The following is a 26,947-nucleotide window of genomic DNA, read 5'->3' as shown; positions in this document are numbered from 1 at the left end:
CTCTACATTTTTGCTTTTCCATAAGGCAAATTTGGTACCTGGTACCTGAAACCTGGAACTTACCGGCTCATTCGTGGTTCCAAGCTAGTAAAACCGTGACTTATAAACTATGCAAAGCGCTGATTGGCCAGAGAGACTTGTCAATCACAACAAAATGCAAAATCCAGCACAAATTAGCTATTTGCAAAATGCCCAAGCTACAGTAGAGATCACATTTGTTTTGTTCTGACTCACAATGACAGCCTGTAAAATAATGGCATGGTCTTATGAAGAGGTTTAAATGCTCCTTGGATTAGTGGCCGATTAAATACTCAGTGAGAGCCGTACGTACAACAATGAATGGAAAAACTACTGATCTGTCTAAACTCATGCCGTGTTCAGTCCTCAAAATACCCATGCAAATACATGATGAGTAAAGAGTGCATAGGCCCCTTCTTGAGGGTAGCCATTGTAATGAAAAATGAATCTAGGAACAGGAACCAAAACACGAGTAAAGCTGAGTAGAGTAGGTACCATGCAGTGGAAGAGCACCATATGAGTAGGCTATACAAAGGGAATGGTGGCCATGGAGCTGCTCTTTTCTGAGAAATAGATTTACATTATTTTTTTTCACCTGGATAAAAATGTATTTTCTACAAGCTGCCTGTCCATTAAAAAATACATCGGATGTCAGCAGCTGAAGGATGAGGTGACTGAAGTCAGAGAATGAAGTGTGGGGAGAGGATGACTGGTGGAGAGAGCGGAAACGGAGGAAAAGGACTAGGGTGTTGTATCAATCTTCTTTTCAATATAGGTGACAGGATCCTCAGTGGAAAGAGAGGCAGGTGCAGGGGGAGGCAGTTGAACAGGTTAATTGTAGAGGCGAATCAAGAAAAAAATGTGTTTGTAGTGTTTGCACAAAGAATGAAGACAATGAAATTGGTTACAATGTGTAGTAATGATGGTTGAGGCAAGGCCAAAAAATATTTTTCGGGGGGGGTGCAGATGATGAAAAAAAGTATAAATAAGGGGCGAAGATGTGGATGAACAGATCAAAGAGAATGACAAAATGAAGGTGAAAGTGAGGAGTGATACAAATAACAGTTTAGTAGGAAATGCAAAACTGGAGATTTGGATATTAGATATCTATGCTATGAAATGGCGCCCCACTTGTTGAATCGCGCTCATTTGCGCGGGAACTGCATTAGTGAACAGTTGTTTAAATGTAAACCAAAGGACCTGACGTGAGGAGTTCAATTCAACTGAAAATGACGCTGGAAGGTTTATTTTTGTCTCTCAGACGCCATCTATATTCCCCCTCCTGGTCAGTTTTACAATGAGCAATGAAAGACCGCAGTCATAAACGAGAGAGAGAGAGAGAGAGGGGGGGGGGGAGAGAGAGAGAGAGAGAGAGAGAGAGCATCGTGTCCTTTTTTCCATCACGCAGTGGGAAGAGAAGAGTAAAGTGAGGAGAGAAGGGAGGAAAGATAGCCTGCAATAGCTTGTGAATCATGAAGGAGCGGAGGGGTGGACGGAGCCGGTGAACACGGGGAAAGTTCACCCACAGCAGCGGGATGCTCGGAGACTCTTAGGTAAGTGATACTAACTCGAAAAACCGAACAATTTTAGTTCAAAAACATAGATTTTCTACAGGCACGGACGCCTGCCAAACCTCTGTACAAACTGCGGATCGGACAGACTGCTTTTAACAGTATTTACAGTTAGAATGTCTCCTTTTTGTGTGTATTGTTGTTGGTGTTATGGTGGATTGGAACCTGTGAACACAGCTGTGCGTTTTTAAACTTATAGATTTAGACATTTATAGATCTACAGCAAGTTTTACATTCTTTAATGACCACATAAATGAACATTAAGCAATGTTTAAACTTGACTAATTGCTCATACAGTGTGCAGTCTTCAGACTTGTGTTCTTCAGCTTTTGAATTAAGAGACATTGGTGTTAATATTAGGGCACAGAATCATTTTTTTGTATAATCTTTTTATATTTTATTTTATATTTTTCAAGCGCTGCAAATTATTTTATATCATACACTGCCATTTTATATTGCACACATATCTTGATTTTGAGAAAATAATTTATAATGCTCAATGGACATTGGTATCAAGTTGATATAAAAAGTAAATAAATAAACCCAGGTGCAAAATGCAAAGTGCATCATTAATCTTTGTCAGATGCTGGGGGTTAGTGCCTGTCTATAAATCTTTCAGAGTTGTTTACTTACTGCAGTGACAGTTTTTAGTCTACTGCTTATCCAATGTAACCTGATTTGGTTTATTGAAAAGCAAATATACTTTACTAAGAGAACAATCATATGTCAATTATACCAACACAGGAGGTCCTCGGGTTACCCCAGTAAACATTTAGCCGTTGATTCAACGTTGTAATAACGTAATGACTGCCGTCTAATCAACGTTCTCTTAAGGTTGAAAATGAAAGTTGAAAAGACGTCCAAACACAGACATTTGAAAAGGCGACTATTAGACGTATTTTGGACGTCCATTGACGTTATTAATTGGTCCCGAAATAAATTACTTGTATAAAACGCATTTTGGACGTCCACTGACGTTATCGATTAGTCACCAATTAACTAACTTATTAAGATGGATTTTGGACGTCCATTGACGTTTAAAACATGTCCTTGACGGACAGACTACTTTTAAACCTATTTTGAACGTCCAGGGACGTTCCTTGTTTACAGGGACGTCAGTCCCGAGTTACGATGTTTCGTGGTTACGACACATCTCCCATTTACTGTATAAAGCCTTGTTTCGACTTAAGTGGTTTTGCGTCGTAAACTTCGTGTTTGGTGTTTCGCGGCTCGGGATAGGTGTTAGGATAGGATAAGTGCTTACAGTATGTTATTTACGTACAGTATGTACGTATGTTCCGACTTACACCGAAAATCGGTTTACGACGCGATGTAGGAAAGGATCAACGTCGTAAATCGAGGACCCCCTGTACAATGCAGGTGAAAACTGCAAATGTGGGCAATAGATTTGCATCAGTCTTTCCTTATTTCTTTAAACAGCTAATTATATGCAAAAGGAGTCTGTTTCTAATTGTAGGGACAGTAGATGTAATCAAAAAATAAAGGATTGTACCTGTATCATTAGACAGAAGTGAGTCTGTTATACATATTGTCACTGAAAGGCCAGCATGTTAGAATATATGTAAAATCATAAACTGTAATCAATACAGTAAAAACTGTAATCAATGATTTGCCGTATAATTTGCCTTTTAAAACAAGCAATTTCATTTTAAATCAAATATCCATTCTAAATGCATGTAGGCACAGGTCAATCAGACCTCAGTGACCTTCAAATCATTGTTCCAGATCCTACTTAAAACTATTAGCTATTCCATTTAATTAAGCTACAACTGTAACTTTCTATTAACAGTCATTCAGAATATGCAGTTTACAGCCTTTTTTTTAAACCTTAGATTTATCGCAGATTAAATTCCATTTCAGAATTAATATGACAGAAACAGATCCTTGAGCTGTGCCCAGACACTGTTTGGTCCAAGATACTTAAATATGTCTACATTAAAACTGAGATTAGGTTGGATTTGAGAAAAAAACAAACAACAAATTTGTATATTGTTACTGTCAGGATATCTCATATCTCTACACACAGATGTTAGATGTTCTTGATTCAAAAAGTTCAGCACACCAGAGAGTACACTTCCACTGTTCCATAGCCCAGTGTTAGGGGCATCATACCCCTCTAGCTGATGCTTGGAGTCGATAATGGTGACCTTAGGCGCATGTGTCGCTGCTGCACAGCTTCCTTATCTACTGATCAGGGCTTTGCTATGGAGATTATACAAACTGTGTAAGTGCGATTTATTGCCTCTGTCCCCAGTGGGTTCACATTACAGAGGCTGAAATCAGTCATTAAAGAAGGCTTAGGAAAGGCTTCTGAATAAAATGTAGTAGCACAACATCCTGTAAATGTTCTGTTCCTTATCAAATATCAGCTTGAAATATCAGTCAAATGTAAACAGCTGTCACGTTGATCATATTTAAAAGCAAATGCCTGCTCATACCGATATGTTTCCACTAATCATGCATTTCTTTTACTTATGCAACAAGTTAAAATGTATTGTTGAAGGGGTTAGAGAAGCAGAGGCCCTACAGTAGAGATAAGCTGCATTTTTTTTATCCTTAATTTGTACCAGAGAAGATTTTATTTTTTTAATCAGCATTTTTTATTTACAATATATTTTGTAAAATGTGTGTTAAGTATTTGGTCATATGGTTATATGTAGGTCAATACTAAGTAAAGAACAGTACATGAAGAAGAACTAAAAAATATTAATTAAATATGAGGAGGAAAAAAAGCTGAAAATACTGCATGTACTATATATTGTATGCGTTTGAGTTGCTAAATCTTTTCTCTGTTGTCTGCTGGTCTTTGCATGTCGTCTGCGGCTTTTAGAAAACTCCCCTTTAATTTCTTTGTGGTGGACCCACCACTTGCTTTCACATCTTTCCTGAGATTCATATTTTTATAACTCTGCTATCAGTGTGTTTATGACACAGAGCAGCATTTATCCACCTCCTGACCTCAGCCCTCCAGGGAAATTATTAGAAAGGCTGAGCATTGGCTGGAGTACAGTGAGGATTAATGGTGTTAGCTACCCATGAACTCACAAGAGGATTTTAAGAAACAAACAAACCATCCATTGATAGATACAAAGTCAATAATATGGATAACCATGCATCTACCAATGGGTGCATGGTCTGGCTGTTGCATTATTAAAAATCATTTAATGAAAAAAAAAAGCATGATCATGATAAACACAGACCAACACAGTGATATATAGTGATATTCTGACTTGTTTATGTAATGATGTCATTCAGTTACACGTAATACATTTATTACTGAGTCAGTTAGGCACAGCAACATGTACGGTGGAAATTTTTGTGGCTCTGCGTTCACAAAAGATGAGTGACTTCAGTCATGTGGACTTGGTTTGGATATAAATAAATAAATATTCTGTATACACTGCGACCTTGAAATGGACAAGTGGAAAAGATAATTATGAATATTCTGTATACATTTTATACAGTGTTAGAACCTTGGTAAGTTACATTTGTTTAAAAAATAAGCAAATTCTTATTTGTTGTTCATTCGGAATGTTTGAAATTGTTCGATTTGTACAAAAATAAAATGTTAAATAATAATTTACATAAGAAATTAAATATATGATTAATTTAATTTAATTATTATTACTATAACCTTTATCTTGTTGCCATTGTGTGTTCTGGAAATTAATAAAAGTAATGTTTCAGTGGGTGGCACGGTGGTGCAGCAGGTAGCGTCACACAGCTCCAGGGACCTGGAGGTTGTGGGTTCGAGTCCCGCGCCGGGTGACTGTCTGTGAGGAGTTGGTGTGTTCTCCCCGTGTCAGCGTGGGTTTCCTCCAGGTGCTCTGGTTTCCTCCCACGGTCCAAAAACACATGTTGGTAGGTGGATTGACGATGTCTGTGTTGCCCTGTGAAGGACTGGCGCTCCCTCCAGGGTATATTCCCGCCTTGCGCCCAATGATTCCAGGTAGGCTCTGGGCCCACCACGACCCTGAACTGGATAAGCGCTTACAGATAATGAATGAATGAATGAATATTTTGGTGTTTTTTCATATCGCCAGGAATATCGTTAGCTCCAAAACGACCTGCAATATTGTGATATTATTTTAGGGCCATATCACCCATCCCTAGTTTAGACACAGTTTAATGATTTCCTTCTCAACACATTCCATCCAGCACATTATCTGAATGCCTTGATCAGTTAAATCACCTAGCAGGCAAACAGTGTGGTCCAAGACTAGATTAGATTAGATTACACTTTAGCTATTTATGATTTCTGAACACATGTATGAACTAACACTCACACTTAGGCATCTGATGTAACCTTTGACCTTTGAACATCCGTCCATCCATTATCTGTAAGCGCTTATCCAGTTCAGGATCATGGTGGGTCCAGAGCCTACCTGGAATCATTGGGCGCAAGGCAGGAATACACCCTGGAGGGGGCGCCAGTCCTTCACAAGGCAACACACACAGTCACACCTACGGACACCCTTTTTTGAGTCGCCAATCCACCTACCAACATGTGTTTTTGGACTGTGGGAGGAAACCTGAGCACCCGGAGGAAACCTACGCGGACACGGGGAGAACACACCAAACTCCTCCAGGTCCCTGGAGCTGTGTGACTGCGACACTATCTGTTGTGCCACTGTGCCGCCCTGTTTTAAAACATGCCGTATGGAAGTCCACATTTCTAAGGTCAATTCCATGTGTCATTGAAGAAAAGCAAAATTGAACTGTTGAGAAGTGAAAATGCATTCCCTAGAATGATGAAACTTTAGAATTAGTGGGAGCATGGTTTGTGACTCAGAACTCATTATCTATCATCACTACCTGACCTCACTAATGGTTTCATGGCTGAGGGCAAACAAACCCTCAATGCATTGCTCAATGTAAAGCCTTCAAAGGAAGGTAGAGGCTGTTACTACACAAAGGGAACATTTCAGAAGAGATTAAGAATGTCAGTCAGATTAAATTTACACTTATTTCTACATAGATTTGATCAATAAGGGTTTGTGAAACACTGAAATAAAAAACAAATAAATACATTTTTATAAATGTGCCACCAGGTATTTCCTGGTTCCTGTGGGTTTGTTTTAGCTTAACATACTTCAGATTATGTAATGAATTAGTATAGATAAGGTGATTTTAACTGTATTTTAACTGGCCTGGTCTCAGGCCTCCACCACCACCACCACCTTGAAAACAAAGTACCAGCTACACAGTATGTTATAGTGTGTGATGCTTAGCAGGACCAAGTGAAATTTTTTTTTGTCGCAACCGAGTTGTGAGGAAATAGGTTTGTCTCATCACAGTAGGAAATAAATAGCAAGAGTTCCTTTTGTCATCTTTATCTTCTGTCAGTGGGAAGAAAGGAAACAAGGCAAATAACTAATATCTTCCTTAGAAACTTTACGAATTAAAGTTCACTTTGTTCACCCTGAATAATATCCATTTTAAGGCTGATCAAACATTTGACACAACAGGAAGAATATGAACGTTCACTATTGACATATATTACGAATGATACATGGAGCCATATTGTATCTAATTTGCTTTAATATTTAAAAGGGTTTTAGTATAAACAAGTTATTGGGAGCTTTTGCTTCATGTCGTTTTAAAATAATATATTCAGAGTAAATACAAATAAAGAAAATTTATTTAATATGACAGTGTATATCACTGGGCTTTTGTGTCGCTCCAACACAGCCGTTAAGTACAAGGTATTCATTGTTTTGGCAAAATTTGAAAATGTATATAGACATTTATATATTTAACTGGAGTTATGTAATAAAAATTTTGGGAGTTGGACCACACACAGGCTCACCCCCTCAGCCCTATACACACCCTCCCATCTTCACTCTATCTCCACCATTTTCTTCACTTTTTTTTCGTCACCTTTCCAACAGGTAGGGAGGCTCTGCTTAATGCGCATTACTAAGCCACCGTATCACCGACAGTATCAGTCTTCACGGGCGTAGGGCTGGGACATACTAGCACGTACTAGTCAATTACTCAAATGTCTCAGTATAAATACTATATGTTTAGTAATGTTCTTTGTCTATATCTCGGTTTCCATTCATTCCATTCATTTTTCAGTGAAACATTTAGGGATCTTTTTCGCATACATCCAATCTTCAGTCAGAATTTGGTTGATGTTTATTCCACTCATGATTCAGACATCTCAGTCACTTTCTAGACATGAGGTCTAAAGACTCCGTCCTTGGAAATCTATTCATAATCTTTGTATTGCTTGTGAATTCTCTATATTGTTTAGCTGTTCCCTGTTGTCAGTAACAGGTTTTATGACAGCTGTAGATCCATAGAGGGGAGTTGTCCTTACACAGTAAGAAGATGGACAGAAACCAGAATAAGAACTACTTATCTGGTGATGACAGTCGTGGTGGTCTCGTAGATCCAGGATGTTTATTTATTTTAGTTTATTATTGTAATGTCATATAGATGTAATCAGGCACATGACATAGTAAAGCAAAGGCCGGGTCAAAAAGAGGGGTGAGAGGTTAAAGACACGTGTTGGTTGCTTGTTGTGAATTTTTTCCCAATATTGTGCAGTTCCAGTGTAAATTGTATTGGAAGTGATTTGGGTTGTACTGGGCAGAGTTTTACTTGCATTGGGAGGGTTTTTTTTAGTATTGGGCAAGAATAAATTTGTATTGGGATTTTCATTATCTGTAACCACTTATCCAGTTCAGGGTTGCGGTGTGTCTGGAGCCTACCTGGAATAAATGGACGCAAGGCAGGAATGTGGTGAATGTGGCGTACACATGGAGAACACACCAAACTCCTCACAGACAGTCACCCAGAGCAGGACTTGAACCCACAACCTTCAGGTCCCTGGAGCTGTGTGATTGTGACACTACCTGCTGTGCCGCTGTGCCGCCGTGGAGTGGTTTAACTGATTTTGATTTAAATTGATTATGAGTTATGAAAATTTGGCGCAGTGTCGCAGTAACCAGGGACCTGTAGGTTGTGGGTTCTAGTCCCGCTCCGGGTGACAATCTGTGAGGAGTTTGGTGTGTTCTCCCTGTGTCCGTGTGGGTTTCGTTGGTAGGTGGATTGGCGACTTAAAAGTGTCTTTAGGTGTGTGTGTGTGTGTGTGTATGTCGCCCTGTGAAGGACTGTTGCCCCCTCCAGGGTGTGTTCCTGCCTTGTGCCCAATGATTCCGTGTAGGCTCCGGACCCATCGTGACCCTGAATTGGATAACATTCTGAGACACTTGCTTCATAAATGTCTGAAATATTTGAAATTTTTCATCTGTTTGTTCTTTGTTCACCAGGTAGCACCAAGTCTAAAGCCTTTATGGAGAACGAGACTTCAGTGCACACAGGCTACATTCCCCCTTATCTCCTCCGAGGAGACCCCTTCGCCTCTAAGCTTTCCAAAGAGGGAGACATAGTGGCAGCCATTTACATTCTCATCGTTGGTAGGTCATTAGGCTAAAAGTGCTTAAACCTGCATGATCTCAGATACCTAAAATGGCTTTTTAATTCATTGGAAAGAAGCTAAAAACAGCTGAGCTATATGTTGCTGTTCTGGGTGGTTTCTTACCTTCCTCCAGAAGTTACACAGTGCAGTTTCTGCAGTGCTGAGCCCAGGGTAACAATGACAGAGGCCCTGTTCTGCCTATTACAGGTCTGAAAGCATCAAAGGTATTGAAGCTGTAATTTGTAATGTAAATGTAAGGTAAAAATACTACCTAGTGTTCTGTTGAAAACCAATCTTGGAGCACTTTCCCTAGTCCATTCCTCATTAAATGTTCACGCAGTATGAACAACTGTTGGCACAGTGTAAGAAATGAAAAACTAAAAATAATAAAGTCAAACCAAGAATGATGTTTTGACATAAAGTGGCACAGCATAATCTTGTACCTTCAGAGGCTGAGAGTTAAATGGCTTTTGTGCTTTTACAAAAACATCAAGCCTAATATTTATCCTTTCTTTTCTCAGTGGCCAGAAAAAGCTTTGCTCTGATAGTACATGTAACCATTTTTTAGCATTCCCAGAGGCCATGTTAGTAATTTCATTCTCGGAGTGCCAGAACACACTGTGGCTGTTACACCTCCTGAATATTAATGTTTAAAAACTCAGAATATGTTGAGACAGATAGTGACTGAGCAGAGGAAGAATACAATGAGTTTTTCTGATTTCACAATCAGTTGACAACACGAGGCCTTGCGTCTGTTAGATAAGAAATGCCATTTAGATTGTTGTATATAAATTAGCATCTAGCTTATTAGATTATTAACACATTTACATAGATAGTTTATGAATAATTAAGAATGCCTCCATTGACATCTGGAAGGGTACTGTTATAAACTCTTAACTCGAGGTTGAAAAAATATTTCAGAATTTGAATTTATTAACAGGATTATGACCACTATGACATTCAGTTATTAATTAAACTTTCCCCATGAATCAGTCAACCATTTGAGGGCATGCTTTAAAAGTTTTAAGAATGTGCTTTTGCTCAGTTTCAAGTAACACTAGGTAAGATGGGGTATTTTTGTTCTTGGGTTCTTTTGGGTTGAAAAGTGTAATTCACTTTTACAGCACTGTCCTGAAGTGAAGGGGCAGGACAGAGGGGTGGTTTCTTACCTTCCTCCAGAAGTTACACGGTACAAGTTCTGCAGTGCTGAGCCCAGGGTAGCAATGACAGGTCTGAAAGCATCAATGATATTGAAGCTATAATTTGTAATGTAAATGTAAGGTAAAAATACTACCTAGTGTTCCTTTCAACTTTTTGTATTCTTACACCTCAAAATCATTTCAAGGAATGTCATTTTTTGTTTTTCCCAAAGTTCTAGAAACACTTGCACACATTCATTCATTATCTGTAAGCACTTATCCAGTCCAGGGTCGCGGTGGGTCCAGAGCCTACCTGGAATCATTGGGCGCAAGGCGGGAATACACCCTGGAGGGGGCGCCAGTCCTTCACAGGGAAACACAGACACACTCACACCTACAACGTGTGTTTTTGGACTGTGGGAGGAAACCGGAGCATCCGGAGGAAACCCACACGGACACGGGGAGAACACACCAACTCCTCACAGACAGTCACCCGGAGCAGGAATCGAACCCACAACCTCCAGGCCCCTGGAGCTGTGTGACTGCGACACTACCTGCTGCGCCACCGTGCCGCCCCCACTTGCACACAGAAGATGGCTATTCATAGCCACATATTTCAGACGTATGGTTACTGCAGATTATGATGCACACAAGTCACTTACACTGAGACATATATGGCATCCACATTTTGCTTTGGAACTAAAGGGTAAAACCATTCTAAAACCTTTACTTTACTTACTCTCCATTCAGGAGTTAAATGAGATTGCTTGTTAATGTCATGTGTCTTGTGACAGTTTGTGTGCTTTTCCATTCTATGGTACTCAACTCTTGATTGGTACCAGGTTGGTTTTTCACTATAAAATCTCCTTGAAATGTAGTCTGTGCCGTCTCAAAGCACCATCTCTAAAAGGAACCACTGGCTTTGGGCACTACAACAATGGTGCCAGTAATGTTAAATTTTGCTTACTCATTGTGTGTTCATGTATTTTTTTGCTTGGGACTGAACAGAGCTCAGCTCCTCCATTCAGACAGATCAGAATTGTATGTTCTCGCTGTTCTCACTGGATTCTTTCGTCAGCCACCAATCAAAGGAGCGTTTGTAACTTATCACAGAGTTAAAGTCACAGAGTTCACGAGCTGCTGTTCTGCTGGATAGAGTACGGCAGGGGCCCTAAAGGTACATTACATACTCTTCTCCAGAAGGAGAGGTGAATATCTGTAGGATTTCATTATAGAGCTAAAATAAAAATAAAAGTATTAAAATAAAAGAGCACACTAAGTCCTGGAGATGAAATGAGGTGTATGAAATCAACATCATTTTCAAATCTACAAATAATATAGAATATGGTACGATTCTGTACCTACAGTTAGGGAACTTAATGTATCCGTGAGGGTCCCCCACAGTGACAGTCTTTCTAACAGTAAACTGTCGCTTGGAGATTTTACAAATGGTTAGTTTTTGGGTGTCTGCATTCCATCGTGATTGACAAGTCTTTATAGACAATAAGCTTGGAACCAGGAGCAAGAAGGGACTAAAAAAGTAACCGGTTCCAGATACCAGGGACCAGAGTCGAGTGGAGTAGGGGCCATGCAGTAGAAAAGTGTCATATGAATTAGTGTGACCTGGAATATATAAAAGTTCAAATATCTGGTCAGATTGTAATTTTCATTGAATAATACATATTCTCAATAATTATATCATTTTCTATCAGGGCAGCAATTGCAGCCAACCTTGTACATCATTTTCTCAAGATTGCTTCCAGTTCAGTTCAGTATCAGTGTATCTGCATGATTTTAAATTATTCACATGTATAACCTCTATACTGTGCTCAAGTGTGTGATGGAAATGCTTAGGGAAAGATGATGCCTGCCTTATACACTGAAGTGAGATTGCATCTTATTAGACATACCTATAGTGCTTCTTAGGGGCCAGTTCATTTCACCTCATTAAAATCTATGGGTTTTTAAACTTTATAATGTTCACCCGTAGGTGTGTGTGTGTGAGTGGAGGTCTTACCGGAATTCTGTGAAGCTGCTTTGTGACATCAGTTGTAAAAAGCGCTATACAAATCAACTTGATTTGATTGAATGTGAGTGTGTGTGTCACCCTGTGAAGGACTGGCGCCCCCTTCAGGGTGTGTTCCTGCTTTGTGCCCAGTGATTCCGGGTAGGCTCCGGACCCACCTTGACCCTGAATTGGATGAGCGGTTTCAGACAATGAATGAATGAATGAACATTCATGAGTTGCAGCATGTACTTTATATTTAGTGGACTATGGACCAGATTCAGTGAATCTGTTACAAGTGCTATGAAAAACAGCATAAACAGTTCCAGAACAGTGCTATAGTTAATTCCTTCAGTGTGGCTGATCCGTGGGCATCATATGACAGACTGGACTGAAAGAGTTTATTGAGTTCTGCATTTGGTAGCATATTATTCATAGCAAATGAACTGATGTATGAGTGATTTTTGAGTCAGTCAGCTGATGCAGGTCAAAGTAATGCTGAAGGTCTGAAATGTCTTGGGAAAACATACAATAGAGAGCAGCAGGAGCTTTTGCTTAAAGGCTCTTCTAAACTGCCCCAACAGAACAAGATTTTATTGCTCAGGCAAATCAGTAAGAGGATGTGCACATATTTGGGTATATGCACATATATTCATTCACATTATCTGTAATCGCTTATCCAGTTCAGGGTCACGGTGGGTCCAGAGCCTACCTGGAGTCATTGGACGCGTGGGAATACACCCTGGAGTGGGCGCCAGTCCTTCACAAGGCAACACACACACACTCACACCTACGGACACTTCTGAGTCGCCAATCCAGCTACCAACGTGTGTTTTTGGACTGTGGGAGGAAACCGGAGCACCCGGAGGAAACCCATGCAGACACAGGGAGAACTCCTCACAGAGAGTCACCCGTAGCTAAACATCCATCCATCCATCCATTATCTGTAACCGCTTATCCAATTTAGGGTCGCGGGGGGTCCAGAGCCTACCTGGAATCATCGGGCGCAAGGCGGGAATACACCCTGGAGGGGGCGCCAGTCCTTCACAGGGCAACACAGACACACACACATTCACTCACACCTACGGACACTTTCGAGTCGCCAATCCACCTGCAACGTGTGTTTTTGGACTGTGGGAGGAAACCGGAGCACCCGGAGGAAACCCACGCGGACACGGGGAGAACTCCTCACAGAGAGTCACCCGTAGCTAAACACTCAAGTCTTATTTCGGTATTAGAAAATCCAAATAAAAAAGTATGCATAACATAACTAGATAAAGCACATCATACAAGTATATGATACTGAAACATCAAACAGAAACCATGCCACTGCCTCAAATTTCACACCAGTGAAAAAATCTCATCTTTTGGAGGGGAGATAAAACCCTCAAAATTTATCATGACATTTTCACACAATGCGGAGGAGAGCTGCTGTTTTCAAATGATGTAGTAAACTAAAAAATATCAAAAACAGAGATACATGTTATTAATTGGGCAGCAACAGCTGTATTTTAAATCAAGTCCAGTCACCATGCTCTCTGGTGTTCTGGAGATTTTGTGTGATAAAGTGAAACAGACAAGTTGTGCAGATGAACTTGTCAGAAAGCCATTCACAATAAGATATGTCCAGTGTAATGTGATTATAAGGACAAATGAGATGACTAGTTTTTTTAAGGAATATGGATGTCACGCCTTCGTCCTGTCAGTCTGTTGTCCCCGCCATGTGCTTTATTCGCACATGGCTATGTTTTGTTTATATCCTTGTCTCCGCCCTCGTCCGTGTCATGTGTCAGCCCGTCCTCGTTATCTGTCCAGGTGTGTCTCGTTTGTGTCTGTATTTAAGCCCTCTTGTGTCACGTCCTGTTGGTCGTACATTTCTCATTTCTCTTTTCTCATGTCTAGTCGGTCGTGTTTTCGAGTCTGTCCGTCCGTCTGTCTGTCTCCACAGTTTCTCCGTGTCTGTTTCCCTAGTCGTTGTTTCGTGTCGTAGTTTCTTTTCCTCTCTCGTTCCTTCGTTTTGTCTTTAGTCTGTCAGTCCCGTTTGCCCTGTTTAGCTCCCCTTGTTTAGTTTAGCCTGGTTAGCTCCCTGTTTGTTTTCGTTTTGTTAAGGTCTCTGTTTTGTTGTTTTCCTTTATTAAAAAGCTGTGTTTTAGCGAGTGCGTCCGCCTCCCTCAATCCGCCCCTCGCTCCTGACAGAATGTACGACCCACAGGACGCAGCTAGCACGGACTATTACCTTAAGGGGTGTGCCGTTCGCCGGACTCCATTCCGCACAGGCCCCAAAGATCCTGTGGAGGAGGCTTTGAAAGCGGCCTCGGAATGGAGTCGCCGGCTCCAGCTCCTTCCCTAGCGCTGTTCCGGATCCTATAGCGGAAGAGTCGACTCGGGAATCGAGTAGTTGCGCCAGCGGGAGTCGAAAGAGCCGGCGGAAGAAGCGTGCTGGAGTTCCCCCCTCGCTGGAGGATTACCCCCTCAGGTCCGGGGAAATTTTTGGGGGGGCGTTAAGGGTAGGGGCTGTTAGCCTCACCTCCGGAGCTCTGAGGTCTGAGGCTAACAGGGGCGGACCTCGAGGTGATCTAATGGGTGCGCCTGTGAAACCCCCTAAACCCTTTACAGCTCCAGCGCGAGCCCGGTGAGCAGCACAAGCCCCTGTCTTCGTTAACGCGGCGCCTCCAGCCGCGCCTGTCCTCGAGAGCGCGGCGCGCGCCTCTCCTGTCTTCGTGAGCGCGACGCGCACCTCTCCAGTCTTCGTGGACGACGGCGCAGACTCCTCTGCCTCCGTGGACGTCGTCGCACGTTCCCCAGTCTTCGTGGACGACGGCGCAGATTCCTCTGCCTCCGTGGACGTCGTCGCACTGTCTCCTGCCTCCTTGGACGTCGTCGCAGGCCCCCCTGCCTCCTTGGACGTCGTCGCAGGCCCCCCTGCCTCCTTGGACGTCGTCGCAGGCCCCCCTGCCTCCTTGGACGTCGTCGCAGGCCCCCCTGCCTCCGTGGACGACGTCGGAGGTTCCCCTGCCTCCGTGGACGACGTCGCAGGGCTTCCTGTCTCGGTGATGGCGGCACCCGCCGCTCCTGTCTCGGTGATGGCGGCACCCGCCGCTCCTGTCTCGGTGATGGCGGCACCCGCCGCTCCTGTCTCGGTGATGGCGGCACCCGCCGCTCCTGTCTCGGTGACTGTGGCTACGGCCTCTCCTGTCCCCGTGACTGTGGCTACGGCCTCTCCTGTCCCCGTGACTGTGGCTACGGCCTCTCCTGTCCCCGTGACTGTGGCTACGGCCTCTCCTGTCCCCGTGACTATGGCGGCACCCGCCGCTCCTGTCCCCGTGTCTGTGGCTACGGCCTCTCCTGTCCCCGTGACTGTGGCTACGGCCGCTCCTGTCCATGTCCGTAGGTCGGCCCGAAAGACTTCGAGGCCGATCCCCAGAACTGTGCCCAGGCTGGTTCCTCGGACTGCCCCACAGACATTTGCCAGCCCTGGGCACCCACCTGTTGTTTTGATTCCCCTGTCTGTCCCTGTCCTGGTTCCTGTCTCTGTCCTTGTCCCAGTACCCGTGTCAGCTTTTGTCTCTGTCCCAGTCCCGGTCACTGTGTTTGTGTCAGTCCCCGTAAATGTTCTTGTACCTGTTCCCCTGCCAAGTCCAGTCCAGTCCCCTGTCAGCCCTGTCCAGTCTATGTTTCAACCCTCTGTCCTGCCTCATGTCCAGTCCCCTGTCAGTCCTGTCCAGTCCCCGTTCCAACCCTCGGTCCTGTCTCAAGTCCCGTCTCCTGTCCAGTCCCCTGTCAGTCCTGTCCAGTCCCTGTTTCAACCCTCTGTCTTGTCTCACGTCCAGTTCCCGTATCCGTCCAATGTCCAGTCACCTGTCTTGTCTCCGGTCCAGTTTCCCTCCCAATCCCCTGTCCAGTCTCCAGTCCCGTCTCCGTTCCAGTCTAGTGTCATGTCACCTGTCCTGTCTTCTGTCCAGTCACGTACCCCTGTCCAGTCTAACGTTCCTATCCTGTCCAGTGTCTTGTCACCAGTCTCTGCTCCCGTCCAGTCCCAGCACCAAGTTCTGTCACCTGTCCCGTCTTCTGTCCAGTCCCTGTTTCCATCCAGTGTCATGTCCAATGTCAAAAACCCTGTCAAGTCCCATGTGTCCACTCCTGTCCTGTCCAGTCCGTTCTCGTCTCTTGCTGCCCCCCTTTGTCAGTCTCCTGTCATGTCCCATGTCCCGTCTCGTATATTCGGTCCTGTCGTGTCCCCAGCTCCTGTGTCTGTTCCCGTCCTGTCCTGAGTCCTGTCACCCGTTGGTTTGTTGTCCTGTCTTGTTTTCCGTGCCCTCTCCAGTGCCAGCTCCTGGGGGGTTTAGGAGTACGCGCCCGGGAGTTGCGCGTTCTTGGGGGGGGCATCTGTCACGCCTTCGTCCTGTCAGTCTGTTGTCCCCGCCATGTGCTTTATTCGCACATGGCTATGTTTTGTTTATATCCTTGTCTCCGCCCTCGTCCGTGTCATGTGTCAGCCCGTCCTCGTTATCTGTCCAGGTGTGTCTCGTTTGTGTCTGTATTTAAGCCCTCTTGTGTCACGTCCTGTTGGTCGTACATTTCTCATTTCTCTTTTCTCATGTCTAGTCGGTCGTGTTTTCGAGTCTGTCCGTCCGTCTGTCTGTCTCCACAGTTTCTCCGTGTCTGTTTCCCTAGTCGTTGTTTCGTGTCGTAGTTTCTTTTCCTCTCTCGTTCCTTCGTTTTGTCTTTAGTCTGTCAGTCCCGTTTGCCCTGTTTAGCTCCCCTTGTTTAGTTTAGCCTGGTTAGCTCCCTGTTTGTTTTCGTTTTGTTAAGGTCTCTGTTTTGTTGTTTTCCTTTATTAAAAAGCTGTGTTTTAGCGAGTGCGTCCGCCTCCCTCAATCCGCCCCTCGCTCCTGACAATGGAATAGAATATTAAAGGCCATGGGTCACAGAAATACCCATAAACATGAATAAGAGATTACGAAAAATTAACGTTATACACATTTCTATTCGAACCGCTAGAAAACACAGTGGCATGTGGCACAGCAGGTAGTGTCGCAGTCACACAGCTCCAGGGACCTGGAGGTTGTGGGTTCACATCCTGCTCCAGGTGACTGTCTGTGAGGAGTACATGTGTTGTCCCTGTGTCCGCGTGGGTTTCCTCTGGGTGCTCCGGTTTCATCCCACAGTCCAAAAACACACACTGGTAGGTGGATTTGCGACTCTAGAGTATCCGTAGGTGTGAGTGAATGTCTCACCTGAATTCTGTGAGACTGCTTTGTGAGAACATCAGTTGTAAAAAGCGCTATACAAATAAATTTGGTTTGATTGATTGTGTCAGTGTGTGTCGCCCTGTAAAGGACTGGCTCCCCCTCCAGGGTGTGTTCCTGCTTTGCGCCTAGTGATTCTGGGTAGGCTCTGGACACACCATGATCCTGAACTGGATAAATGGTTACAGACAATGAATGAATGAATATTTATATACATGTGTGTGTGTGTATCTTTATATTGTATATATTTATTTATTTATTTTTGAAAGCAATTGCAATTTGATGTCAAAATGTATAGTATGACAGGATTTCTAATAACAAAATACACATACACACACTTAACAGGTGGGTTATTATTTTTTTTAATCATGCACAAAATTCATTCCACTTGTCCTACACTATTTGGAGGTTTGACTCATGATAATTAATAAGGAATTGCTGCTGACTGAAATAAACAAATCCCAGCCTACAGCACTTCAGCCTCAGCCATTCAACTGCCCGATAAATAATGCGATGTGTCAGTATTAAAAGGACATTTTGATTCCCACATCTTCATAAATGTCATCATAAACACAATGTTACCCACCATTACTGTTTACACAACTGTCTGGTTTCTGTAGTTGCATGTGTGACACATTTCTGTTCTCAGACCCTGGAAGACAACTCTCAGGTGTCAAAGCGTTAGTGGCTAATGAGATTAGTTGGGTGAATTTTACATTTGAAGATGTGTGTGGTCTTACCCTTTGTACTGGGCAGGGTGGCCTCACTCAATGTCCTCAATGTGTGGTCTCCTAGACAGGGTGAAGACAGGCCACGAGGCCAATCTGCCCTGTTGGTAACCCACAGAGGGCAGTAGTATAGTGGGTGCTGTGAACTCTGGGAACTCCATTTTCATCCTGCTTTGAGCTAATCAGTGCAGACTATGCACACCTGCAGGGTTCTGTATATAAGGCCATGAGAACAGCAGCCGGTTGTACCAACCGTGTAGAGTGGTGATTGGTATGGTGTATCAAACATGAGGGGAAAAAAATAAATACATAAATAAATAAATAAAAAGGGAGGAAAGAAACAAGAGGATAAAAAGAAAAAAAAAACACCATCAGCAACACAGCACACAGGCTTAAAAGGCAAGGGGGTGTGGCTAGGTGTCACATGCAGGAACAAGAGCACATGGCTATGTAAACAATACACAGGGAACATGAGGGAACAAAAGCACAAGGGAGGTAGAGCTAGTAACAAACAAACAAAAAAAGACAAGGAACAAAACTGAGCACATGTCACACATTTGCTATGAGAGCAGGTAATTTGTAACCACAGTTTATCAGCTGATGGCAGACAAAATGGTGACAGAGTCACAAGCAGCTAAGAAGTTAAAGGGGACATCTACAATTGTGGGGAAACTCTGTTCTTTCTGGTTTGTTTACGTTCAGAAGCTCTGTGTTTGAGGGGAAAATATTAATGTTGTTTGTTGCTGAAGTGTGACTTGTCTCTAAGCTTTTATTCACAGTTTGAATTACCACAGAACCTCATTTATAACTTGAGATGTTTAGCTTTGTAGCAAGTTCGATAATGCAGTTAGCCATGTCCCGAATGTGGAGACATTTCCACCTTAAGTAATAAGATACAGCAAAAATACGTAAATATTTCACATACACGTACATGTATAAAACACAAGATATTCCTAACCTTCTACTCTTTTTCACAGGGATACTGTCAACTCTGGGCAATGGCTATGTCATCTATATGACCATCAAAAGGAAGACCAAGTTAAAGCCACCTGAGATAATGACTCTGAATTTAGCTATATTTGATTTTGGCATCTCAGGTAAGGCTTGGTTTAATGTCATTAATATTTCTGGATCAGTGCTTTGTTAAAATGATTTTTTAGTCTGTAGAGATGCAAAGCTGTAAAATGTGTTGTTCCACCAACCCACAATACATTTGTACTGCATAAATACTGCAAATCCATTACAGATATTTACAAGGGTTCCACTGAGGGGGCTTAATGTGGATGTAGGGACTTGGGGAATGTTTGCATTTGAAACAATGAAATGCTTTAAAGCCTGTAAATGCCTCTCTCTCACATATTATAAGTAATGCTTAAATTATGACAATGTTGCAATAAAAGTACGTGGCCCTACATAAATACTTTTTGGAAGATAAAATAAATTTGGTTCAGAAATCAAAGACCAATGATGCTAGGCAAGCTGCAGATCCTGGAGGGTTCACACAGCGAGGCTGCTGTGATCCTGATCAGGATGAAGCGGTTACAGAAATAATTAGAGACCAACTCTTAGTTACTTAAATACTAGTCAAAATGCCAATTAATTAAGATGAATACATTTTTAGAGACATATCTGAGAAGATTAGAATTTAGGTGATGCGTTTACACCAGGAGGGAAGAAATCAAAGCAATTGAAAAAGGAGTTGCCAAAATTGGTTTCTAAAATCTGGTAGACCACTGATATTTTCTCCATTTAGAGTTTCTATACATGTTTACGATGAGTAAAGGCAGCTCAGCTCAATGAAAAGCATCTATAAACGTACACTTCCTTTCCAATATATTATTTTCACATAATTTAAAATCTCCGGTAACTATTTAGATTGTGTGAATGTGCCCTCTCCAGGGTGTATTCCTGCCTTGTGCCCAATGATTCCAGGTAGGCTCTGGACCCACCGTGACCCTGAACTGGATAAGCGGTTACAGATAATGAATGAATGAATGAATGATTGTGTGAATGTGTAATAGTGTTTTTTCCACTTCTCCTGTAAAATGACCATTCAGGAGGCTCAGAGCTTTTCATGTGACAACATTAAATATTACATGATATTATTAACCATGAACTATTAACTATTGTTTACGAGTGATGGGAAGAGGGATAGTGAGATTGACTGTAGGATAGGTGCAGCGTTTGCAGTGATGCGGTCACTGTACCGCACTGTTGTGGTGAAGAGAGAGCTGAGCTCAGTGACTAGGGAGGAGCTCGGAGTAGAGTCGCTGCTCCTTCGCGTTGAGAGGAGTCAGTTGAGGTGGTTCGGGGATCTGATCAGGATGCCTCCTGGACGCCTCCCACTGGAGGTATACCAGGCACGTCCAACTGGAGGGAGGCCCCGGGGTAGACCCAGGACACGCTGGAGGGATTATATCTCCCGGCTGTCCTGGGAATGCCTTGGGATCCCCCAGGAGGAATTGGTGGATGTTGCGAGGGACAGAGACATCTGGGCTTCTTTGCTTACCCTGTTGCCACTGATGATGATTTATGATGATGATGATGATTATTAACTTTTTTATGTGGGTCTCCTCTTCTACACTAAACCCTACACTATTGTCCCTGACAAGACTAAATGCTACTGTGCAGCTGATAGAGATGCCTCTGAAATGCACTTATTTTAATAGCTGCTGACAATAAACACTGATCTGATTTGTGTGATTTTATCAGTATAACACCGTACATCTGTGATTTCAGTCCAGCCTTCAGAATGTAAACAATATTTCATATTAATTTCATTCTTGGACTGTATTTGCTCTGAATGCAATTATAAATTATGTAATAAAAGTTTTTGCAGTTGTAGTCAGTTCTGCAAGGAGAAATAGAGAATTAAATAAAGGTAGAGAATCTTATAGCTTGAGGGGCAGTGGGTCAAACATCGATTGATAAATGTGTTGTAGCTCCACCATGTGGATCACTGTGCAATTACAGTCTTCACTTCAGCTCAAGATAAGGCCAGTTGTTAGGAAAGGAGGTAACATGCAGTTTTACTGAAGATATTTAAAAGAAAATGTAGATGTATTTGTTAAACTGACATTTGATGATTATTCATTCATTCATTATCTGTAACTGCTTATCCAGTTCAGGGTCGCGGTGGGTCCAGAGCCTACCTGGAATCATTGGGCACAAGGAATACACCCTGGAGGGGGCGCCAGTCCTTCACAGGGCAACACACATTCACTCACATACACACCTACGGACACTTTTGAGTCGCCAATCCACCTACCAACGTGTGTTTTTGGACTGTGGGAGGAAACCGGAGCACCCGGAGGAAACCCACGCGGACACTGGGAGAATACACCAACTCCCCACAGACAGTCACCCGGAGCGGGAATCAAACCCACAACCTCCAGGCCCCTGGAGCTGTGTGACTACGACACTAACTGCTGCACCACCGTGCCCCTTTGATGAATTAATATTCTGTTAACTCTTGGTGGAGAGACCATCCATGTATTAAACTCTTTTATGTCTCTGAACAAATAAAGTATTAATAATTTGGTTGAAGCCTCTTTCAGCATGAAGATGTGGTTCACTAGATGGTGCTTTTTTTTTGGGTGATCTGTCTAGGTCTGAAATCATTGGCCGTAAACACGGTCGTTTTTAAAACGCTGTTTAGACAGGAATTGTTCTGTGTTGTTTGGTGCTTGTGGTATTTTTACCAAAGCATTTCACAGATCTTTCATTAAGACCCCAGAACTGTGTTAACTTGAGGAAAACAGGTAGAATAAGCCCCCTACAAATGGAGTTATAAAATAACTTTAATTTGAGTGAAGGACCATGTCTAAAACTCCACCACATAAACATACACCCTATAAATTCCTCTCTCTGTTTTCAGTTTACTTCTCAGAAGACTGAAGCCTTCAAATCGGGGCCATCGATCCAAGTTCCAGGCCAGGATTTCAAAATGGCTGGCCAATGTGACACTATAGTCGCAGCTGCTAATATAACTATAAGGTATAGTGTCATACCTGTCGCCATTTTAAAGTCCCAGCCTGGAACCTAGATCCAAGGTTTGAAGACCTTTGTTCTAAAAGTTCACCTCCTGGGACCGACCACTGACAGTAGATACGCACCAGTATCTACCAGAGGGAGGACCCCCAGTTCACGTAGATTCAAAACATTGACTATGAGAATCACATCTTTTATCTGTAACTGTTACTAGTTAATCAGCATTATGCTTCTTCTGTCATTGGTCATAATGTTTTGTCACTTTGGCGCAATTTATTTCCAAGACAAGGTGCAAAATTGGTGTCTTTTTTTTCGTATTGGAGCAGAAACCACATACACATGCAGGTTGCGTCACACCGATCATATCTTTCTCTTCTCTCTGTAGTCACAGGGAAGCCATTCTTTGTGATTTCCAGTTTGGCCCACCGCTGGCTTTTCGGCTGGGAGGGCTGCCGCTTCTACGGCTGGGCCGGCTTCTTCTTTGGCTGTGGCAGCCTCATCACCATGACTGTGGTCAGCTTCGACCGATACCTAAAGATCTGCCATTTAAGATACGGTGTGTACAGTTTCAATAACGTGTTTGTTGCTGACATTCAGAAACATACACTAGTGTTATTATGTGAAGTAATATCTTTCTAAAAATGTTGTAGAAATAAACATTTAAATACAAACTTAAGGTCATTTTTGTTGCATTTAACCCTGAAAACCCAGAACTAAGATGCCTTAGTATTCATAAGTTCATTAACTCTAATATAAGAATACATAAGTGTCTACAGCTTCAACAAATGCTATACAATGCCATTGAGATGAGTGGGAGATGCTTTGTAATCCGTAACAAATTACGACCTTGAGACCTCACCAATATGGCTGAATACAATCAAATCATGACAATGTAGCAATTTCTAGTGTAAACTCTTACTACAAATAGGGGCTTCTATTGCATTAAGGGAGATATACCTCCAATAACAACCTTGATTGCACAAGAATGTATGGACATCCATAAATTTGGCCCATACAGTGTACATCTTCAACTCCATATTTAATGCCCAGATATATATTTTTAATAGAATAGGCTGGCCTAAGACATTCACCCAGCATTGTAATGCTGCTGTGTGTGTTAATGGTCTCATCTCACACAGCAAGTAAACACTTACTGTCAGATAAATAGGTTTAGATATATAACTGGGTTTACGTTACCTCCCTGCGGTGCACAGGTACATGGATTAAGCGACATCACGCCATGCTGAGTCTCCTCTTCATCTGGCTGTACGCTGGTTTCTGGGCGACCATGCCACTGGTGGGCTGGGGCAGCTATGCTCCGGAACCATTCGGCACGTCCTGCACACTCAACTGGTGGTTGGCCCAGGCCTCGGTGGCCGGACAAAGCTTTGTGATGTCCATCCTCTTCTTCTGCCTCATCCTGCCCACCGTCATCATTGTCTTCTCCTACGTCAAGATCATCATCAAGGTGAAGATGTCCGCTAAAGAAGTCTCCTACTTCGACACACGGAATAAAAACAGCCACACGCTGGAGATCAAGTTAACTAAGGTGCGTAGATGATGTTCACAAACATATCTGAAACAATCTTGGATCACAGACACAGACATATTTTGTGCTTATTCAAAACAGCTATCACTGAGAAAATGTATCACAGATGTTTTAAAATAACTAATTTGGTGGTTGAGGCTTCTGTTTAACATTCTATTAAATAATTTCTGCTTTCTCCTGACACTGGAAAATTGATATCATAGTTCTGACTGTAAATCAGTGAAAGATGGTCCTTGAATTGTGCACAGTACAGTAATAACCCAGTCTTAAATATATTCCATGTCAGGAATGTGCAGGCTTTGATATATAGAGTAAATTACAGTTTAACTGAAACCCAAAAGAAATGTGCAGTGAGTTTGATTGTGCTTGTGTCCTGTAGGTTGCGATGTTAATCTGTGCTGGATTTTTGATAGCGTGGATCCCGTATGCGGTGGTTTCTGTGGTCTCTGCGTTTGGGGAGCATGACTCAGTGCCCATTCCTGCTTCTGTTGTACCAACGTTGCTGGCCAAATCCTCGGCTATGTACAATCCAATCATATACCAGGTCATAGACTGCAAGAACTGCTGCTCATTGTCCTGCTGCTTTAAAGCCATGAACAAAAAGAAACAGGATAAAACCCAAAGGTAAGACTTTAAACATTTACCTGTACTAGCCTTCCTCTAGCCCAGGGGTTCCCAAACTTTTTGGGCAGTGCCCCCATTTTGTAGATGGGAATATCTCCGTGCCCCTCCCCACTCCAACACAAGCACACCATTTTTTTGCTTCCACTAGAATTTATTGTTGCAGCACTGATTATGGGAGGGCCTAGGGAGCTCACAGGGGAGTTCCCAGAGTGCTCAGCAGCCACCCTTTTGTTTAATTCTTAGTTTTTTTGAGGGTTTATGTGTTGAGGGTTTGTGTTTGTGTGTCTTTCATGTGTGTTTGGCATTGGTGTGTAGTGGTGTTTTGTGGGGGTTCGTTTTCTCAAAAAGTGGTCTTTAGGCAAGCGGCCCCTCAAATCTCAAATCTAAATGAACAATAAACCCTGCAGCCTTGTATAAGGGTTTGTTTAAAAGGTAATTACACATGTATAAACTGAATTCAGGAGTTCCAGTCACGTTCATAGCCACAGGTATTTAAAACTAAGCACCTAGGCAGGCAGACTGCTTCTACAAACATTTGTGAAATAATGGGTTGCTCTCTGGAGCTCACTGAATCATGCTATCGCGACAGGATGCCACCTGTGCAACAATTCCAGTCGTGAAATTTCCTTGCTGCTAAATATTCCACAGTAAACTGCAAACATATGCAGAGGTTGCCAATGATCTGCAGTGTCAATTGCTACAGACCTACAAACATCATGTTGCCTTTAGATTAGCTCAAGAACAGTGTGTAGAGAGCTTCATGGAATGGATTTCCAAGGCTGAACAGCTGCATCCAAGCCTTACATCACCAAAGCACACTGCAAATAGTTGTAGATGTGTCCTCTGGATTGACGAATGCTTCTCAGTCTGGCATTCTAATTGATTCTGGGTTTGACTGTTGCCAGGAGAACAGTACCTGTCTGACTGCTTTGTGCCAAGTGTAAAGTTTGGTGGAGCGGGGATTATGGTGTGGGATTGTGGGACCCAGAGATTTTGGACAATTTCATGCACCCAACTTTATGGGAACAGTTTGGGGATGGCTCCTTCCTGTTCCAACATGACTGCACACCAGTGCACAAAACATCCAAGAGTCCTGACATCAACCCCGTAGAATACCTTTGGGATGAATTAGAGCGAAGACTGAGAGCCAGGCCTTCTCACCCAACATCAATGTGTGATCTCACAAAAGCGCTTCTGGAAGAATCGTAAAAATTCCCATAAACTCAATCCTAAATATTGTGGAAAGCGTTCCCAGAAGAGTAGAAGCCACTCCATGATTGTCTTGATGTCCTGATTTAAAAACACTGACACGCTGACACCAGCTGAATCTCTGATATCCAGAGGAAGAACATTCCACACCCAGTAAACAAGGACCGTCCCTGGACATTCAAAATGGGTCTAAATGTAGTCTGTCCGTCAAGGACATATTTTAAACCTCAATGGACGTCCAAATTCCATCTTAATAAGTTAGTTAAATGGTGACAAATCGATAACGTCAGTGGACGTCCAAAATGCGTTTTATACAAGTCATTTATTTCGAGACCAATTAATAACGCCAATGGACGTCCAAAATCCGTCTAATAGTCGTCTTTTCAATGTCTGTGTTTGGACGTCTTTTCAACTTTCATTTTCAACCTTAAGAGAACGTTGATTAGACGGCAGTCATTACGTTATTTCAACATTGAATCAACGGCTAAATGATTACTGGGCAGTCTTGAAGCAGCAAAGCCAAATGCCAGATTCCCAACAGAACAACAAAGCGTGGAACAATACAATGATCCGAATCTGCAAAACAAAGTGCCCAACGTGACTCGTAGGTGTAGAGCCACACTGATGAGAATGAGCAAGTCCATTTACCGCCTTATTTGTAAGAAGTAATCATTTTAAAAGTTATAGGAAAACTAACTAGGAGCTAATGGAGATTATACAAAGCAGATGTAATGTGGTCATTGTGATTTGTCTGGGTTAGAAGCCTGGTTGCAGAATTTTGAATGTGCTGGATTCTCTCTATATGTTTATCCAAACAACTGAATGTTACAGTAATAATTATGAGATTTTTAAGGTGGAAATAGCTGCATATTTGCAGTTCTGGCTAGAATGTGTTCTTTTTTTGCATTTTTAATATCTTGTTGGATATTAAAAATCAAACAAAATAAATAATGCCCTTTAATATACCTGAAATTACTCATTAGGAAAGATGCCTATGGTATATTGTATTTACCCTTAGCTATGTCTCTGTCATAAAATGGCAACAGGGATCAGACTGAGTAGTAATCAACAATGTGCATTTAATGACTTCAGTTCTTTACTTTCCACAGATTATATTCTGTCTCTGCTTCCATTAAAGAGAGACCTGCAAATGAAACTCAAACTGAGATGTGAGAACACCCATTCAGAAGCCTCCAGTTCTACAGTGGACATATTGCCCCATGTCAGCACCCTCCAAACCGTCAAATACCCATGACTGATCCAACTGAACAGTTACCGTTAAGTGTTCGCCCTGTATGTGCAGACAGATCCTGTGGTAAAGATTGTGTATTTTTTATATTTTTGTGTATTTTGTACAGTTGCCACTTTATAACATTTAGATATTATGCGCCTCTGCACTGTCCAATGTGTGCTGC

The 26,947-nt window shown here is 42.5% G+C and overlaps 1 protein-coding gene across 1 annotated transcript; it reads left to right on the top strand.

Annotated features, from left to right (window-relative positions):
• Positions 1–1,449: 1,449 nt before the first annotated feature.
• Positions 1,450–26,947, top strand: opn5 (opsin 5). Its single transcript, XM_066677747.1, has 7 exons — positions 1,450–1,571; positions 8,891–9,037; positions 19,138–19,257; positions 22,536–22,706; positions 23,365–23,699; positions 24,079–24,323; positions 26,642–26,947. The coding sequence occupies exons 2-7, from the start codon at positions 8,914–8,916 to the stop codon at positions 26,703–26,705; spliced, it is 1,059 nt and encodes a 352-aa protein (XP_066533844.1). The 5' UTR covers positions 1,450–1,571; positions 8,891–8,913; the 3' UTR covers positions 26,706–26,947.

The sequence above is a fragment of the Hoplias malabaricus genome, chromosome 7 (assembly GCF_029633855.1).
Source record: "Hoplias malabaricus isolate fHopMal1 chromosome 7, fHopMal1.hap1, whole genome shotgun sequence".
NCBI lineage: Eukaryota > Metazoa > Chordata > Actinopteri > Characiformes > Erythrinidae > Hoplias > Hoplias malabaricus.
This window is presented reverse-complemented; position numbering and strand designations above follow the sequence as displayed.